This window comes from Thamnophis elegans, chromosome Z (assembly GCF_009769535.1).
Source record: "Thamnophis elegans isolate rThaEle1 chromosome Z, rThaEle1.pri, whole genome shotgun sequence".
Lineage (NCBI taxonomy): Eukaryota > Metazoa > Chordata > Lepidosauria > Squamata > Colubridae > Thamnophis > Thamnophis elegans.
Window position 1 is genome coordinate 103,628,487 of NC_045558.1, and position 20,583 is coordinate 103,649,069.

Consider the following 20,583-nt stretch of genomic DNA (forward strand, 5'->3'; position numbering starts at 1 on the left):
TCCAAAGATCCCCCCCCCCCTAATTTTTAATAAACCTTGAACTTCTGAAATGTTGCTATCTTAATTTTTTTTACCCCTCCTCCCATATCAGCACTCTTCTCCCATACTCAGAAACCGAAGGCATTACCAGTCTGAGAAGTTTTGCCATGCAATGTGAAACTATTTTATTAAGGTAAAATTACTTCCCCTCTTTCATTTTTATATTCCTTATAATAGTGTGAAACATTCAAGATGCAATGGCACCCATCTGTCCTCTGCACATCTAATAACTTGAAGTTTAGAAAGAGACCAGCAAGTACAGGACAAATGAAATCTGAAATGATCCAGTTTTAGCCAAGGTCTGTGAATCAATACAGGTAGTCCCCGTTGAGCAACTGCCTCATACAGCAACCATTTGCAATTACAATGGTTGAAAAAACAACTTTGCAACCAATCGTCACATTTACAACCTTTGAAGATCTGCAAAGCAAAAGAAAGCCAAAGTAATAATATTATTATTTTTAACACAGCTATAGTTTCACTTAGCAACTGCTTCACTTAATGGTTGAGATGCCAGTCCCAGTTAGGGTCACTCAGTGAGAATCAGCCGCATTTCATTGTGCCTTGATACAAATTGCTACGGCTATCACAGCCCTTTAGGACTGGAGAGAGATGACTACCAGTCCCATTCTAGCCACAAAGGTTCCCGTTTGGTCTTAGGCAGTGGTGGGATTCAAATAATTTAACAATTGGTTCTCTACCCTACTGACCAGCTGGGTAGGCAGGGCTCGGTGGTCATGGAACTGGATGGGTGTGGCCAGCTCAACATCACTCATGTCAATGGGCGCTTTGCCTTAGCTATTACAATGTAATAAGGATTAACCGGAGAGGCAGTTTCTGTAGGCAGGCCAATAAAGTTTAGGCTAGAAACACCAGAATGTTTCCTTCCTGCCTTCCTTACAGGATTAGCCCTGTAAAGTGGAAAAAAACAAAATGAGATTTCTTCCAACAACCGGTTCTCCGAACTGCTTAGAAAATTAACAAGTGGTTCTCCCGAATAGGTGCCAATTGGCTGAATCCCACCACTGGCTTAGGCTAGTTTCTCCTCTCTGCTTAATATAGATAGTTCTCATGTACAATCTTTTGCTTAGTCACCATTCGAGGTTATGACAGCATTGAAAAAAGTAACAACTGGTCTTCACATATAGCATTCCATTGACCACAGGATTAAAATTCAGGCACTTTCTAACTGGCATGTATTTATGACAATTGCAATACCCCAGGGTCATGTAATCACCATTTGAGACTTCTTCCCAGCTGGCTTCTGACAAGCAAATTCAATGAGGGAAGCTGAATTCACTTAAAGGCCACATGATTCACTTAACAACCATGGCAAAATAGATCATAAAATCAGGCACAACCCACTTAACAACTGTCTTGTTTAATAATGGAATTTCTGGTCCCAATTTCTGGTCCCATTAGCTGAGGACTATTTGTATACAAAGGGCCAAAGGGTTGCTGCAAAGATAATATGGGCATAGAACCATGAATGCTACTTTGAGCTCCTTGAAGTTCATTAATTTTCATTGACTTTCAGTCAATGGCTCCTGCAGCCTAACTTTCCAGGTTAACAGTAGCAATTACGCTGAAGAAGTAGAATGGTTAATCTTAAGAGAAATACTAATCCATAAAACAAATAATTATATTAAATAAACCAGAAAAAACAAAATGGAAGCCAAGTAATCTTGTTCTTTGTTTTGTATTGCAAATTGCCTTCAACCAACCCTAATAGGCTTCATTATTTCTTTCTGATCCAGAAGTAATATATAAAATAGAATAACAATAGAATAGAATGCAATGGAATAGGAATGGAGGTGAATATAGTGGAATAGGAGTGGAATAGGAATAGAGTAGAGTAGAAGAATTGGAAGGGAGCTTGGAGGTCTTCTAGTCCAGCCCCTTGCTTAGGCAGGAAACCCTATACCATTTCAGAGAAACAGTTATGCAACATATTTTTAAAAACATCCAATGTTGGAGCATTCACAACTTCTGGAGGCAATTTGTCAGCTTGAAGTAGTTGTGTCGTGATTCTCTTCATACTTTAAGCATTGAAATATGTCTTAAACTGCCTTAAGATTTAAGAGAGCCATTTTGCCCGTCATATTCCACGTACCCCCAACTGCAAAAAAAAAAAAAAAAATCTGAAAAATTGGATTGATTAATTAAATTAATTAATTAATTTGAGGGTGGGTGCCCAACATAGAGATCTGTGGAGACCATGTAGTTTGGGGGTCACATCTTAAGATTCTTTTGTCCCAATCATCAGATAGTAGGATGGAAGGCCAGGATTAGCCAGAGATTCCTCTGAGGAAAGGCCTTTCTCAGTTCTTGCCTCTTTCCCGTGCCTCCTGCAGGATGTTGAGACTTAAGGGTAAAAAAAAAACAGAGAAAGTGGGTGGTAGTGAAAAGGGAAGTGGGGGGGGGGGGCTGGCACTGCCTGAGCTGTCTGGTTTGCTTTTGAACTTTCCATAATTAAGCCAACTTGTCTCCTCCGTTCTGGAGAGACATCTTTTCAAGTCACATAAAAACCACAGAGAGCGCAACAGGGTGAAGCTTATTAAGGATCATTTCGACCTGTATTTGGGCAAACGTGCCCTGGAAGCATCAACAAAAGGAGCTATCCAGTGGCAGCTGCAGTAATCTTGGGGGTGGAAGGGGGGAGAAGATATATCTGTCAGCCGCAAAGACCACCAAGTTATTCTCCAGAAGTCATTCAGCAACCCAACAGATGGTTAGGCCTCTCTGCTGCCGCCAGGGGATTGAGGCTATAACAAAGTAATGAACAGCATACAAATGAAGGGTGTTGTGTGTGTGCGCGTGTGTTTTGTTTGTGTGTGTGTGTGATGTATGTATGTCCGTGTATAAGTGAAGCCTTTTCCAATCATTCAGTAATCATCACTATGGAAATTTTTTTCTTTCTGGCCAGAGCAGCTCATTTTGAGAGAATCCAACCCATCTGTCACAGATAGGGATCTCATTCAACAGTAGCCATCACTCCAGCCCTGATCAAATGCCACATACAATCCAACATGTGACATGCTATTTTCTATTAAGCCCATATACTCTTCACTGGGGAAAACTTTTCCAGAAAGCCAAAGAGCCGTGCCAAAGATCACAGAAAGCTATCTACAAAAAGAGGAGTTTTTTCTCTCTCTACTTAAGAACATCCAATGTGGAACACCTCCAAATAGGTCCCTTTTGGATAGCGCTGATTGGGCAATGGGAGTTTCAATCACCTGTATTAAAAGAGCATTAAGAGTAAACAAGGCTAATATACAATGACTGGCAGCAATTTTAATGTTGAAGGCAATGGCCTTATTGAAAAAGTCAGGAAGTAAATCTGGAAAGTTTTGCATCGTTTCACTAAATTATGATCCTTCTCACCAATAATGACCTCCTAGTGTGTTATGGGCACAGAAATATTAATTATGGCGTGCCTGACGACGAGTAAATTTTATTTTCTCTTAGTAGAGAAAAGGCAAAAATCCAGTACCGCCACCACAAGCTATTATTAGGAAGGGAGTCTCTGCAATGCTTTTGAATCCAATATGTCCGAGTTGAGAAATAGGTAGTAGCCAGCCTTGGAGAAGAGGGCAGGCAGGTCAAAATACCACCTGCAACAGCCAAACATAGTCTGTTTTCCCACAGAACCTTTCTCCAACCTATACTGGCACAAATATATAAATACACTTCACTTTTCACCTTTCCAAATCCTCTCTACTAGAACAAAAGCAGCTCTGTTGCTGCTTTTGTAAATATGCAGATGAATCGGAGCTGAACCAAATAGCTTTCAGACATTTGGCAGCTTGGAGTAGAAATAGCAGCAAAACTCCATGTATTGGAGTCCATTGTCTCTTCCTCTCCTTCCCTCCCAGGTATTATAAGGCCTCCTGCAAATCTGCTCATACAAAAACATAAATCACAGCACTGATTTTCAGGAGTTACATTCATTCAATTCAGAATCTGTGGGCTCTCCCCCCCCCCTCTGTGTGTGTGTGTGGGGGGGGCATTTCTGGTTTTCTACAGTTCATATGGGATACAACTCCATAGAACTTTGTCACAATTACTAGGAAGATTTCTTCACTGTATATCCTGCTAGTCTACTTGGAGGAGATCATTGTCCTGGTTTCAAGTACAATAATCATTGTATTCCAAACAAAAAACACACACACACATATTATTTAGAAAAGGGGTATAAAAGTAATTAATGAGAAAACCTACTACAATCATATATATGTGGGTTAATCCTATGTTTAACTTTAGGAGCATCAATCGTTACGTAAACCTAAAGCCCATATTCAATTTACTAATGCCAATTCATTAAAAAAATATGGAATAGAGAATGGCATTAGGATTTTAAGACACTTCTTCCCTATAGCAGCTTTAGGGGGTTCATAATGGCTGAAAGCTTCTCTGACCATCTGAAATCAGTGATATCACTTTTCAATAGGAAACATACCTGTCCTACCAAAGTACAATCTGTCTTAAGAGAGACTTCTAAAGCAGAGATGTAAAAAATAAAATTTCTGTCTCCACTAATTTCTGTGACAAGTTCCTGAATCTTTTGTCCTCAGCAAATGTGAAGTATAGCCCTCAGCTATCAAAGGATTGCTCATTTCAAGGCCTACCCAAAATGTTTTGCTACCTCACCCCAGGACAAGAAGCCAAACCTTTTCTATCCAACATGCAGAAACTTGGGGGGGGGGGGGGAGGAAATTATTGCACACAACTCAAGGGAAATTGTGTTTTGCAATACTGGATGAGAATCAGATATCCTGGAGTGGCAGATCAGGCATTGTATTTATTTTTTACAAGCAGTATCACCTTCTGCAGTATTGTCCTCTTGAAAAGGCAGGGCTGATCTTTTAATGCTAGGGTGATCATAGATTTTGGACAGAATGAACCCATTCTGAAATTATCTACAAGAGGTTAATTGCTGAGATCGAGTATCCGTGTGCAAATGTATAAACACACATGGGATACTCTGCAATTAACAGAGTTCTTAGCCTTGGTTCATAAATCATGCTAAACCATGAGTTGCTTAACTCTAGTTTATTGATTCGGCCCTAATTAGCTGGGTTCACATTAAATACTATGCAAAAAAAAAAAGAGAGCATGATTTAAAAGCCACTATGAGCAATTGCGTACAAGGTCTAAATCTAAAGCTGAGTTATGCAAAATGCAACCCTCCAAATGTCATTGAGATCCAGCCCCTATCAACACTAATCAGGGGCTGACAGGGAGGCATAATTGGAGTTGTAATGCAGAAAATTCTAGAGGGTCATAAATTGTCCAAATTAAATTTTCTTTTATTTCTTAACTCCATAGTTTCTTCTTTCTTATCCCTATTTTCTGTAGCACATCCTTTTATTTCCTTTTTGATTGTTCTAATCAAGGTATCACTTAGCTGTGCATTCCTCCCAGGAATTAATGTAATTATTATTGTTTTTATGTGCCTTGGTGTATCTATAGGGCTTGCATATTGTTTTAACAAGAGACTATTAGTAGGGTGGTTGTAGATATAATACAGAGGAAAAAGTTATACATTCACTATTAAGCTTAATTTTCATACACATACACACTGCCAAGGCAATTAACTTAGCACTGAAGCCTGTGTTAGAAATTCCAAATGTTTTTCTTTTGAAAATAAAAAGAAACAAAAGAAGGTAACAGTATTTTCTATTTGTAGATTCATACAGACAAATGAAATACGGTTGGCTTTTAAAGCATAAGGCAAAAGCTGAGGCATTTTTTTAAAAAAACAGCAACTCCCTCTGCTTGGTTTGTTGTTTTGCTTGTGAACAGACAAGCTGTTGTCTTTCATAAGGTGAGAACAAACTGCTGAAAGGGAAAAAATAAAATAATCTCTCACAATAAAATGAGAAATATCTTGGCAGAATCTACCACCAATAATAATTTAAAGCCCAAGGGAGATTGAATGAAAGATCTCTTTAGTCAATAACGGTTGGTTCACTGTTAGACTGATAGTTGGAAACAATCCACAAAGCTTCTGGGGTTTGAAGTTTGCTGTCCACATTTATTGTTTGCCTCGAGGAGGCAATGGACAACTTTTTCATTTTACTGGCAAAGAGGAAACCAAAGGCCTCTGAGTTAAGAACTCATATGCATAGATATGGGTTTTATAAAAGTGGGCATGGGGTGGAGAAAGTGAGTCATTCCTTTTCCGCTTACCCCTCTCTCATCGCACTAGAACTCATTAGTAATAGAAATTGATGGGCAGTAGATGTAAGACAGAGAAAGGAATTTAACACAACCTAACATTCATTTACGGAATTCATTGCCATTCAGGAAGATGATTACATTGCTTTAAAATGATATTAGATTCGGCAGAAAAAATTGTCAACATTTTTCAGTCAATTCACTTCATAGAACAAGTTAACTTGAGGACAAAGGGAGAAGAATCTTGCTTTTGTGAACCTGATGGAGAAGCTTTTCAGAAGTGGGTAGTTGGAACACTAGCTCCACAAAACAACTGAACTTCACTTTTAGCCAGTTTTTAAATAAACTACAGCTGGTTGTTTGATCATGCTGATCCATATACACGATGGTTGATTTCACACAAAATGTGAAACTCAGTGAAGTCCATACTATTTACAGAAATACAACAACATGATTTAATATTAAAATAGAATATTATTGCATTATTACTATTTATTAATATTTATTTTTATTGCATTTATTATTGGACTGTGAACCACCAAGAGATGATTGCAAATGAGGCAGTATACAGTCTTATAAATAAAACAAAACAAATCACCATATTACTTAGCATAATATGCAAACCACAGAAACAAAATGCCAGATGAAATTAAACTGGTCCAGTCTAGTCCATTTAAGGACTGGTCCATTTAAGGAGGATCTCCTTAAATGTGTGATTATTTCCTATAAAACAAATATAACATTTCCTCAAAAAAGATTTCATTTGGAATAGCCAGCTTAAAGAGCATCTCTATTGACCATAAGAACAAAAATCCATATTATGGCGACATTTTTATGTGGACAACTAAAATGCATAATATAATGAGTGAGTAAAAATGGAGACGAAACTATGGTTGATATTCAAAGGAGTGTCTAAGGTGGATCAAAAACTCAAAATGGTAACCACAACTAAACCCACGAAGTATCTTCCTGTTCATATGTTGCTTCAATTCCAGTGTTTGGCCCATGACTGTATTTTTTAATAAACTAATTTCCAGTCACACCTTTGCAACCATCTTGATTTTTTTTAAAATTCCCTTGCAATATCTAGCCTCTGTTGCAGTATCATTCTATTTACCCATTTCTGACTTGCCTATGCCTATATTTTAAATTTCCTGCTTTTAAAATGGTGGCTTGATTTTGTTTGAGACACTGCATGGAGGGAAATAGAATTCTAAAACTTTGGCTAGTCAATTGTTACAGAAATTCAGTTCTGAGCTGTATGAGTCATCTTGATTACTAGTGATATTTGCAGGGATTTAAGGTTTAGAATATCTATAGGTTCCTCACCCCTTGTATATTGTAAGCTTTTTATATGTCAAATGACAATTTATATTTCCATGATATGCCTATGTGATTAACTTAGCCAGTGTTAATACTGGTACACTCTGCACAGCTCACAGGGGCTGAAATATATCACAAAACACTTCCAAAATAGCTTGGCATATAAAAGTTAGGCAGTAATACATGTTAGGTTCCAAAGTTCCATGGATACCAGTGTTTTCGCTAGACCTCCAAAAATATTACAGATCACAAATATAATTACATTCAAATTCTACTTCAAGACATTTTTCTTTAGCCAACAAAACTGCCATATATTTGTCAAAATAGGCTCTCTCTTTTTTAAAGCAGGCTTTTAAAAAATAACTAGGATTGAAATTAAGATTCCATTTATATTCATATTTGCTTCTGAGTTGCCAAAGATCAAATCTGTGGACACCCACAGGGTTATTTTTGACAACACAAACTGCAAATGTAATATAAAGATTTGTTGGATTCTAATTTGGTCCTGATTTTACAAAATGAAAACCTGAAATCTGAGTTCAGTATATTCTTTTGGGAAGCAGAATTGGAAAAGATGAAAACTATTTTTACTGAATATCGTAGACTAGTTGGAAGAAAAGTGCCCTGAGTTTCCCCAAAGAATCAAATAAATAGAAAGAACATTGCTTATTACCATCTTTGGATTTACAAGCGGGTTGTTTGTTTGTTAGGTAGGTAAACAAATAAATAAGGAACTAATTTATGCTTTACATAAATAAACCCTCCCTTTGTTGTGGGATTCAGCTCTCCCAACTGTTCATCTGGCTTACACCACTCTATGGTAGCACTAGCACAACACAAGCCATACAGGGAGAACTGCAATTTGGCTTTTGAAGGCAGACAGGAGGGGCATTGGTGGGAGGTTTATGAACAGTTTGCTGCAGCCCTGATCCTATCATTGCCAGATGGCTTCAGCTGTATCAATTACTGCTTTTTTTAAAAAAAAAGGTACTGAATCCCACTCTTCAGTTGATAAATGAAGCTTGAGGATAATACCACCACCAAATAATTATCCCTCTTCAAGGTAACGTTGATTAACCATTTAAAGGGATTTTGCAATAGACAAAATTGTATAGTGGGCTGCTAGACAGTTTGCTTTGGCCATAAAGGCACATTCTTCACCATCCACAGATGTACTGTCCCCTTTGATGAGGCTCCATGGATGATGGGCAAGATGATTAGATAAAATTTGTTTCTACATGTGATCAAAGGTAATGGCTATACCATTTTTTTTGTAGTTTTAGAGTTGGAATGAGCTCCAGATTTTTGGAATGCAGCTCCATCATCCCTCAGCACCATAGCTATTCACTGAGTGTAATTAACACTGGATCAGAAATTGCCAAAATATGCTTTTATTGTTCATTTATTCTTGGATATTTAAGAATCTCCTTTCAAATTTATTCTGATGTTCTTGTACTTACTTATGGCTGGAACTACTACTTCAAGCATTGTTGCTTTGTTACACAACTTTCTAATATTTGGAAACCTGCCTGCTTGCCAATACTTCTCAATCAGAAAAATTGCATCAAAATATATTATTTTAATATTTAATTGGAACATGGAATGCTAAAGAGCCTATGAACTACCAGAGAGGAGAGGTGATTGAAAAATGTGAAATACAGTATTTGCTCTTTGGTGCAGCAATGTCACACACTATATAGGAAAATTTCTCCCAAAGTACCTCCTCTTTTTAGAGACATCTCGAAGTAAAAAAATGTATCAAGTTAATTAAGCAGTATTAACAGAGATTTTTTTTTATGTGATACAAGCACAGGCAACACTGGGTTGCAGATCTATTCGAGTACATACATTATTCAAAGAACTCAAATATCTTTTTTGCTTGCTTTGTTGAACATGTCCTCCTTTCTCACTTAAATATTGATCTGGAGTTGTCCATGAGCAGTTCCTAAGCAGCTCACTGAAATATAAAGATGCCCAGATGGATGTTCTCAGAACTACTGTACTGAACTTTTCTAACTTTGGATGCATTTTTCTCCAAAAGCTCAAAGTAATGCTACTTCTGGAAATATATCTGTTTACTCCATCTGTTTAAAGGAAAGGCTTAAGTTCAAGGGCAGAATCAAAAAGTCAGGATGATTTCTGTTTGTTCAGCATGGATCTTTCACAATGGTACTTTTATCTCTAGAGAATATAGGAAATGTTGGCCTTCTATGATCTCATGGAGAGTGTTTAGGCTGAATTGACCTTATCCTTAAACTTCCCATTCCTGATACGATCTAACATGCTAAGTCAGCAGATGGGTGGTGCCACTCTTTCCCAATTGATTGATGAGGGATGAAAACCAACAAGGAAAGGAAGGTACCAAGTTTGGGGAGGTTGCACTCTACATATGTAATATCTTAAGATCACTTTACCAGAGTTACTGATCACTGCATGCTCCAAAGATCAAATCATCAAATGCCATCTTCCAGATGTCCTTACCAACTTGCTGTTTTTGTATATTTATTTTGCTTTTGGCTATTTGTATAATCTTGGATTGCTTACTGACATTCTCCATGCCATTCAGAGAAGTTTGATTATGGATTGAATAGAAATGGAGTATAAATATATGGAATGTGATTTAAGTAATATCTTTACATCACTTCCTTCCCCCTTGCAATAAAATATATATCTATGTATTTTAACACTTAAGACGTAAAACATCTGCCAAAGGAAATAGTAATACAGTATACAATTACTACTCAAAATTTGCCTTTTTGCCATATGAAAATGTATCTTCATCTATTGCCAGAAATGAGCCATAGAGTCACACTAAGTTCTTAGTGTTCCATGATCTGTTCATAGCTAAAATGAATAACATTCAATCCTTAGATAACACAATTTTTAAAATGGCTTTAAATGTGATTAAGCTTCCTGGAAAAGATCCATATTTTTTTAACAGAGGTCTAGATGGTACAGATAGATTTGGTGCACTTTGGTCAATATTAAAGCTATTGTCAGTCCTGAATGATTTTTCTATTTTTTTCCTAATAACAATTATAGTATGAATAACAAAACCAAAGAATAGGGCATTCTATGTATCAAATATAATCACAATCATATATACATACATGTTATGCTATTGTTCTGATAATATGATGGCATAACTCTGGACAATTCTTGCCCTCCAACATCCTATTCTCTATTTTCTACTTTAAATCTGGAATATATTTTAGAAAAACCAGTCATTTTTGTCATTTTGTTTGGGTTTTCATAGTACAGGTGTACTAAAGTTTCTACAGTGTTTAAATTTTAATTCCACTCCTTAAATTTGATGAACAACTCTTAATATTTAAGTTCATTCTTCAAGAGCTAGAGTTCTAACAGTTGGGGGGAGGCATTTGTAGACAACAATGAATACCAGGTTTCCTTAATTTTATACTAAGCAAAAAACAAGCAAGGTTTTCAAGTCCTTCCCAAATTTCTTATACATACTTATGCACCATCGACCACAGGTCCAAGGAAAATGGAACATCTCAAAAGCCTAAACGCACTGTGAACAGTGAATCAGATATATTCTTTTTGTATGTTCCACTTGGCTAGTAGGTAGCTTCAGCTTTTATTTTTCTGTATGTTCCCTTAGAATAATATAGCTGGAATAAGCCATTTAGATAGCAGAATCACATTCTCTATCCAGCATCAGTAACAGATGGTGACCAGTCTCTGCTTGAAAATGAGTCCACCATCTCATAACATAATTGGCTCTATTGTCAGACTGCTCTGATTGGACCTTTCTTCCTCTCCTGAGATCAATCATGCTTTTGCCTTCATTGTATATTATAATTTTAGCATCTAAAGTACACCATTCATAAGAAACCTTCTACTTCATAAGGAATATTCTACTAGATCGTTAGTTTTGTAGTGATTGACTTGGGATTATTAATCAGGACACAGCTTTGCTTATTTTGTTTACTAAAAATGTAGCTCTAAATGATGCCCCCTCCAATTCAGTGTTTGTTGCTACATGTATCTTCCCCTGGTACTTGCACAATGCACCCCATCAAGTCTTATTTCTGGTTAGAACACACAAAAGCATCTCATGCTGTGAATTAACAGAAAAGATAAGAGTTCAGAATAGAGCAAAAAAACAGCGTGAGAGCGCTAAAATAACAGCAGACTTATTTAAGCTTTGACTGCTTTACTTCCTAGTGTATTTTGTTAATTTTTTATGGATATGACAATTTTCTAAGTATGAGTCATAATGGGATAGGACAAAAGGTTGTCCTAGGCTACAACAGAACTGAGGAAACCAATACATTATTCTTGCTTGCAATTTAAGCATTTTATGTTTTATGACACAGGGCATTTTTTGGATATAGAAAAATAAGAAGCCTGGAAGCCTGCAATTATTTTTCCCTTTCCTGATTTTATCATTTAACACTCTTTCTTTATAGACAACAAGCTCCTGCCAGAACAGAAATAAGTGGCATTAATGAATCAGTGGACATGTTTGGTAGAATAAAACAATTTCTCTTCCTGTTCTTAATTGTCATCAAACCCTTGTCATCTTAGCTTTTTCTTATTGAGAAATGGACTTAGGTTAAGAGAAACAAATATGGATTCAAAAGTATGTTTTGGGCTATTTCCTATACTAATTGTACTTCTATTATCCCAGGCTACTATACTTCTGTTAAATGAACCATCCATCACTCTCCCTGATTAAAATGTGTCTCTTCGCTTGAAGTCACAGAAATAAAATTTTCCTTCCTTGCTTGGAAGCAGTCTCCTAAGTTACTCAGGATGCACATTCTTAGTCTTCTTTCCTTTGGGGAAGAAAAGGCCACACAGATCCCTGAAGAGGTTGCCTTTCTTGCCCTTGAGCCTATGGCTCCCCCAGGGAGGTGATTGCCAAAACCAGCCTCGCTTTCCAGTCAAATGCCTCCCTGAAGAGAAGGCAAGGCTGGTGATGTCAAAGTCCGTTTAACTTCTTGCAAGAATGTCTGCATCTTCCAAGTAGAAGCTGAGGCAAGAGACTCCCTGAGCAGTTATAGCTGCTCTTGCAAATCCAATGGGGATGAAATCTTTGTCAAGTAACAGCAAACCTTTTGGTAAACAACCCAGCTTCTTTTCTTGGCGTAATTACAGCAACCCTTTTATTCATACCTAGAGAAGCAGATGTGATGCATTGCTAACAAATCTTGCTTTCTTATTCAAAATGCCGTTTTAAGCAGGGAAACTGGGTTTACTGGAATCTTGCCGAACATGAGTAGTGCAAGCCTAATGGATAAGGCTTCAAGCAAGTTTAAGATCTGAAAAATTGCTGTGATACGTAAAGGTTTCTTTGTCTTCCAAGGTCAAATGCAATGATTCCATGTTAATCTGTCTCTTACAATGGAAGATCCATAGTTGTAGTCTAAAGTGTTAGCCAAAATGCAGAAGCCATTAACTATTCCTTAAAATGCTAACAAGGGGCAAATCTATTTAGAAAGATGCCAGGAAAAATGGTATTTTAGCTGGCTACTAAAGTCAGTTTTTTTAGGCATCTTTGCTGTGATTGTGTTGATCAGCCTGTCATAAGTATGACAATTACTTTAGGCGTCTTTTTAAAAATATTATAAAAAGGAAGTTGAACATTCCCACCTGAGTCACCACCACATATGTGTCATTTTTGGATCAAATTTTTTTGCTGAGAAAGAGTAAACATTACCGAGCTATAGATTTGTGTTTGTGTGTGTGTGTGTGTTTGTGTCTGTTTTTTTTTTTTAAGAAAAATCCCAGAACTCCTACAACACTGCAGGATAGATCAATATTATCCTCATCCAGTTCACAACAGGGATGATGGAAGGGCAATAAAACATAGCACATTTCTGTTGGAGGCAAGAATTTGCACAGGTTTCCAGAGTCTTAATCCACCTCTTTAACACTTGTCCACTAATAAGGATGATCATTTCACTCCTGTTTTCGGTATGGGCTACCAGTTCCAGCCTAAGTTAAGCTCAAACTGCTCTTCTTTCTTGGTATTTTCTATCTAAAGAATCTCCTTTTCTCTATACTTCTGCTTGTTAGTATATAGATCACTTGCTCATTAACTTCTTTTCTGGTTTGCTCTGCTTCATGATTAAGACTCGCCTATTTTCACCTTCTGGAAAACTTCTGCCAGATATAGGACCATTAACTGACACAGTTCTCTATTAAGGCCATTTAAAATTGAAACAGTTCTACCTGAAGGACTGTCCCATTTATCTGAACATAAAGATATTGGGCTCCACTTTCACTAGAGTTACCCCCTATTTCCATTTTATAAGGCAGCCACAACTTCTCAAAAGAAATGAACATTTTCTAAAGCAAAGTCAAGGGAAGAGTGGAATCAAAACTTAAAACCAAGCCACTGGTAAAATAAAAGGGAGATAACAAGGAAAATTATTTGGGTCCAAAAGGCTAATTAAAGAATCCAGTGAAAGCAAAGCATGTCCACAAGCTATAAAAAGTTTAATCAGCTTGAAAAGAAAGACTGAAAACTGAAGTTGGTGAGCGGGGATATCAAATGGGAAAAATAAATGAAGCCCTAAAAAAGGAGCAAATTTAAATTTCTGTTCAGGTCCTCCTCATCACTGTGCCAACTAGGTGGCAGTATGTAACTGGCTGAAAAACTAGGTAGATTAAATCTGGTCAGTACTTCTGTGAAAGACCATCACAAAGCCAAAGTTTGTGCACAAAAAAATCTCCCAGAAACCATCTCTGTAATGGAGGGATATTTTATCTTTACTTCATTGCTCTAGTGAGGCTAGGCAACATTAGGCAAAGGAATTTGAGGACATGTCCAAAAAAGCGCTGCATCAACTGCACTCCCGTTGTCTAAAATGCAAATCTTATGCTTATCAACAGAGTAAATTGTTATAATTAAATTGGAGTAGTGTTCCTCCATATCATATTACTTCTCTGCTTTTCTTTAGGGATTTTTTTTTCTCAAGCTTAGAGATAAAATGAGGATCCCATAGGACAGACTCTATCCATCCCAAGTGGTATGCAGTATCTCTACTTGAGGTATCGATAGGTTGAGAGATTCAGATACTTATCTCTTGAGCCAATTTCCTTTGTAGAAAAGGAAAAAGATAAAAATACAAAAAATAAAATACTGAAGAACTAATACCTGCCTTCATGTCCCCAGAGAGGGCAACTCTCAGAGCAAGATCTTACCAAAGTATTAAACCAATACCTTAGCAGCTGCTCCTATCATCCCTGGATGTGAAATATTTGCATCAATAAAACAGACACATAGAACTAAATCTAAACTTGGAGAAAATGGTTTTAGAAAAAGAAAAGAAAAGAAAACCCATGAAGACAAGACATAGCAACGCACAGTACAAAAGAGTAATTATACACACAAACACACCCCAAAAAAAACTCAGAAGGAGAAAAAGAGCTTTACCACAATTTTGGAACATTTTACCTGTAACAGAAAATGGGCTTAAAATGAAACAGGACCAAATTTTCTACAAACCAGTAGATGAATACAAATACTCTGTTGTTTTTAGCAACTCAGAACAGAAATCTTTGACACGAGTATTCATGAACAATTATTTTTTTAAAAAAAGATTTGTATGTGGAGGAGGAATCACGGGAGTCGAGAACCAAAAAAAAAAAAAAGAAGGAAAAATAGGAGAGGAACAAAGCTCCCACAATATCTAAACAATTAACCATTGTTCTTGGATATCCCATTCCAAGTGAAGAGGAACCACAATGGTTCCTGAAAACTGATAATGGCTGTCTCCATCCTACCCCTGTCTTCCAGAAAGTATATCCTAGAGCAGTCCCTTTATCAGCATTTTTAAGAAGCTTTTTTAGACAAGATTTATTCATCTGCTTCTTTCTTTTCCAACCCAATTCATGTACAAGACACAGCAATCATCTCATCATGGCTGGACGGTAAATGCAGAAATCTCAGTAGGGTTGGAAGGTCTGTCCTTGTTTCAAAAATCTTTCAACAGAAATTCCACTGATGCTTCCTTTCATGGGATTTGGTTTGCCACGGCCAACTCATTTCCCCCATTCCCCACAATTGATTTCCCAAAGAAAGGAAAATGTCTTCTTTGCTCCAAGCATGCCAATTTCTTCTGTGCTATCAGATGAAGAAGCCTCTTGTAGTTTTTTTCACTTTAAATTCCATTTAAGATTGTGGAATTGTATGCCTAGTCAACTTTTAAGTTCTTGACTCAGCCATTCAAAGGAAAACACACAGAAAATGCAGCAACAGAAGGTTGAACAATCCCCTTTCCCAAAGCGTATCCCTCCCCCGTTTGTCTCAAAGTTGACTTGGTACTGGTTTTTGTTTTGTTTAGAAGTCTGCATGTCCCAAAACACTCTTCCTCCCAACCCTCCCTGACCCACCCAAAACAAAATAAAAAACTCCACAGGTTGCACCATCTACCTGATGGTCAAGTTTGGAGAAGCAACTGCTTCTGTTGCTACTTCAATTTTTTTTAAGAAAAAAACAGACAAGAGGGTTGTGCAGTGGGGACCCAGCCTTAGGATTGCTTCAGTCGTTTGCGTGGGGGTCCCAGAAAGGGGCACTGTGCAGAGGCCAGTGAACGGTATGCCTCTGCTACCAAATGAGGGTGAGATACTACCATCGACTTCCAGCCTGCAGTCTCCATGACATCAGAAGCATGGCTGAAAATAATAATTAAGAATTCAAGATTACCAGACTGAAAAATGTTAATGAAAATCAACTATATCTCAGCTAAATATTACCAGTCTAAAAATGTGTCTCGACACAAGAAACTGTATTTTGCACTACACACCTTTGGACATTATTCTTTAATAAAGATATCTCTATTCCTGTACAACTATTTTGAGGCATATTTATTTATTTCTTTATTACATTTTTATGATCATCCAACTCAAATATTTGCGACTCTGGCATACAATAAAACAAGGTAAACAAAAAAGGCAAATAATCTTAAAGGGATGAAGCAGAATTAGTATTACTGCTGTTGCCATCTTCCTTGGCAAAAACAGTTGAACAAAAATGTCCCTTTCCAAAAAGGAGCTTCATCTATATGTGCAGTAGAGCTGTTGGATGATAAATTCTGAGAGCTGCAGCTCTGACACAACTGGACAGAACCATCTTGAGGAATGCTGTAGTAAGAATCTGTTTATTCAAGACAAGAACAAACATTCGAACAGCTGCTGGCTATTTGCCATTTCTCCAGAGTTGACATCTTTAGGGTAGGAACAAATCTTGACACAGAACTTTTAGCTACTCTTAGACACAATCGTTTCCCCTGGTAGCCTGCAGAGGATCTGAATGTAGGTTTCATCATCCCCCTTTGCTAAGCTGAGAAGAAGAATAAGAGAATTCTAAGGTATCTCTAGGATGCAGACTCTGGAAAGACATCCTAACTTAAATAAATAAAGAAAAAAAGGTTAAAGGTTTCCCCTGTCCAGTCGTGACCGACTCAAGGGGGCGGTGCTCATCTCCGATTCTCAGCCGAGGGAGCCTGCGTGGTCTGAGAGACGCTTCCGTCATCATGTGGCCTGCATGAAAGTACGGAACGCAGTAACCTTTCCCACTGAAGCGGTACCTATTTACTCGCATTTGCATGCTTTCGAACTGCTAGGTTGGCAGGAGCTGGTGTGAGTAATGAGAGCTCACCCCACTGCGCAGTGCTCAGATCTTGAACCCAGGCTATCAGCTTTCCAGCTGACAACCCCAGCATCATAATAGCTGAGTCATCGCTCCGCCCATCCTAACTTAAGTAAAATGCCAAACTTTGCTTTGAAGATTATCCTTGCTAGATTTAACTCACTAGAATAAATAAAAAAAGCCCACTTACTAGTTTATGAAGTCAACTGCCTGAGTTTTTAGCTGGTCAGCACTGTGTAGATCAGCCAGAATTAGGATCTCTGCTGCATTCTCCACTGACAAATTGCTGCACAAAGCATCTTCACACATCACTTTCAAACGTTCCAAAGCATACTGCAAAAAAAAAAGGGAAAAAAAAGGACTGTTTAAACATGCATGCCAAGTTTTTCAAAACTTTCTGGCAACATGAAACAGCATCAGAATCCAGGCCACAAAGCATAGTGAGTTGGATAATCATACTTACAATATAACTAGTATATATATATATGGGGATTTAAGTGGGGCTTCAGTAAACATCCATTTGGAGCTAATCCCATGCCACATTATATAATAGGAATCTCTAAGAACTAATACATGCACAGTCATGTATGCTAGGCATCAGTCACTGTTGCTCGTAAAGAATGAGAAACCATATTTCTTAAAGCAAATGACAACAAATTAAAAGCAGAAACAATGCTGCACTTCACATTGCTGTGTCTCTTTTTAACCACAAAATATTCAAATTAGGGCCAACTCTCGATCCCAGAACTAAAATTTAAAAAACACACTGATTAGTTAGCAGAAATTAATTTTTTGGGCTGAACTTTGAAGAACTAAGCACAGGGAATATGCATGCTTGCATGTGAACCTATATTAGTTCTTTAGGTACCACAGCATCTCAGGATCTCTTCCCATCCTCCTCATAAACATTGGAAAGACAAAAATGAACTCTCTAATCATATCTTCACCCAAGAGCCCAATGGCAGATCTCTGGGGTTTCAGATAGGCATTGCATTTTGTTTATAGAATAATTACGTATTTTTCCCAAGAGACTGGAGGAAGACAGAACAAACTGTTCCATAACCTCTTGGGCAAGTATTAAGAGGTTTTATGTGCTGCCATAAAAGGTTTTGCTTTCTGTTTTCAAAAAGACACCCAGAGATGTTTAGAAAAGGGAACTATATAAAAAGTCACAAAACCTCTTCAACAATTAAACCCCCATTCAGTACCACCACTCTACTCGTGTTATGTAAGTGTTGCTGCAGCTAAGTGGGTGTTAAACATATTTATTACAGAACCATGCTGGAATACCAAGGTAGCTTTTGCTGTGCAAATACAAATGGATGAATGGTGGAAAAATATGTAGAAGAAAGGTTAGGGGGAGGAGTGTTCTTTAAAATGTTAACGCTTCAACTGCCATATTCTAAATTCATGTGTGCTTTCTTCTCTTAAAATATGGCTTGGATCTCCAGTGGGTTTTTTTTTTTTAACTGATTACTAGAGAATACACAAATAATTCATGTTTCTGGAAACCCATCCTTCTCAGTTATATCTCTGCTTCTAGTTCCATACTTGCAGCCTGGCTATTTCCTGATGTGCTGGGATACAATTAAGTATACAAGTTGGAAATTCAGGGAGAATATTAGATTGGAGGCAGATAGCCAGTGTGGAGTTTGATCAGAACAATTTTAAGTTATTCACTGAAGTATATACAAAGAAAGAGAAATGTAACTTGGTTTCACTGATACACGGAGGAGAGCCTTTTCAGTAGTAGCTCCGACCCTTTGGAACAATCTCCCCGTGGAGATTCGTACCCTCACCACCGTCCAGACCTTCCGCACAGCCCTCAAGACTTGGCTATCCCGTCAGGCCTGGGGATAAAGATCGTAATCCGTCCCCACCCGAATGATGAATGTTGTGTACTATTTTTACTTATGTATTGTTTTATGTCTTTCTAACTTGTACTCCCCTCCCTATATATTGTAAGCCGCCCTGAGTCCCCTCAGGGAAAAGGGCGGCCTATAAATAATAAAACCATAAAACCATATCTACCAATTTAATCTTAGCACCAGAATATTGTGCTATGTGAAACAATGGTTACGTGGTTGCAGACCAGCACAGATGATTTGGAGGTTAGAATGTGCTGTGATGGGAATTTTATATGTTTTTTTAAATCCTGACTGGTCTCCTCTGCCTATGTTATCCTCTGACAATAGATTTATGGGTTTGCTACATTCTACTTCAATAGGGTCAGCTTGTAATATTGGGTTCCAAAAGATAAAAACTTTAAGACATGCCTACTCAAGATTATGAGCAGGTAGAGATAAACAAGAGCTAAGATGGATAATATAGAAATACCCCAAATACATTGACATCATGAGTCTATTCTAGCCTCTCCCAATTTTTGTTTTTCTACAAGATAACAGCTAACTTTCCCTTTTACCTTGTCAGCAGCTGCAAGCAGATCGTCAGCCATTTTGTCAAGATTAGGTGCCTTTCCCGTATAAATGAAGCACATCATTTCTTTGAAAACTTCAGGTTCCACATCATTGATTTCAACTCGATTCTGTACCAGAGAGGAGAGGAAAATTATTATTCTGAGGCAAGAGATACCTTTCCTAGCCTAAATCTCTCTTTCAGCAAGAATAACTCTGTATGCAGGGGTGCATCCCTATATTTATATTGCTGCTTATCTCATTTAGTGATTCTGGGCGTCTTCAGATCTTTTAGGTTGATGGCTGCACCTGACCTCAGGTGAATGGCAACGATTGCCTTTCAAAAATATAAGTTAAGGTTAAGAAAACAGATTAAATTTAATTTTTGTATCTTATTAAAAGTCAAAATAACAGTTAATTTGTAAAAATATGTAATACTTTTCCCACTATATTACTGAAAAAATGAATTTGATGGTAAATTTTGGAATGTTCTATGTGCCAGATCCAAGATTTAAGGGCCTGTATTTATAGAGTCTGCTGTAAACTATGTATATGCAAACATAGGTTAAGAATATGTGTCCCTTATAGCTCTACAAGAAGACAACTTCTGCAACTTCTTCCTTAGCCTGTTTTTTCCACCAAGTCTACCGGTAATAAAGAAATCAATACAATGATACAATAGCAGAGTTGGAAGGGACCTTGGAGATCTTCTAGTCCAACCCCCCTGCCTAGGCAGGAAACCCTATATCGTTCCAGACAAATGGCTATCCAACATCTTCTTGAAGACTTCTAGTGTTGGGGCATTCACAACTTCTGGAGGCAAGCTGTTCCACTGATTAATTGTTCTAACTGTCAGGAAATTTCTTCTCAGTTCTAAGTTGCTTCTCTCCTTGATTAGTTTCCACCCATTGCTTCTTGTTCTACCATCAGGTGCTTTGGAGAATAGTTTAACTTCCCCTTCTTTGTGGCAACCTCTGAGATATTGGAACACTGCTATCATGT

The 20,583-nt window shown here is 37.5% G+C and overlaps 1 protein-coding gene across 15 annotated transcripts in view; it reads right to left on the reverse strand.

Moving 5' to 3' along the window:
* Positions 1 to 9,946: 9,946 nt before the first annotated feature.
* Positions 9,947 to 20,583, reverse strand: part of SPOP (speckle type BTB/POZ protein) — an 88,597-nt gene continuing 77,960 nt past the window's right edge. For all 15 annotated transcript variants that reach the window (XM_032235188.1, XM_032235193.1, XM_032235191.1 and 12 more), the window contains 3 exons: positions 19,590 to 19,712; positions 17,358 to 17,500; positions 9,947 to 16,191 (listed from right to left, as the gene is read on the reverse strand). In XM_032235188.1, the coding sequence (XP_032091079.1) occupies positions 16,047 to 16,191; positions 17,358 to 17,500; positions 19,590 to 19,712 (411 nt within the window). In that variant the 3' untranslated portion in view covers positions 9,947 to 16,046. The remainder of the gene's footprint in view (positions 16,192 to 17,357; positions 17,501 to 19,589; positions 19,713 to 20,583) is intronic.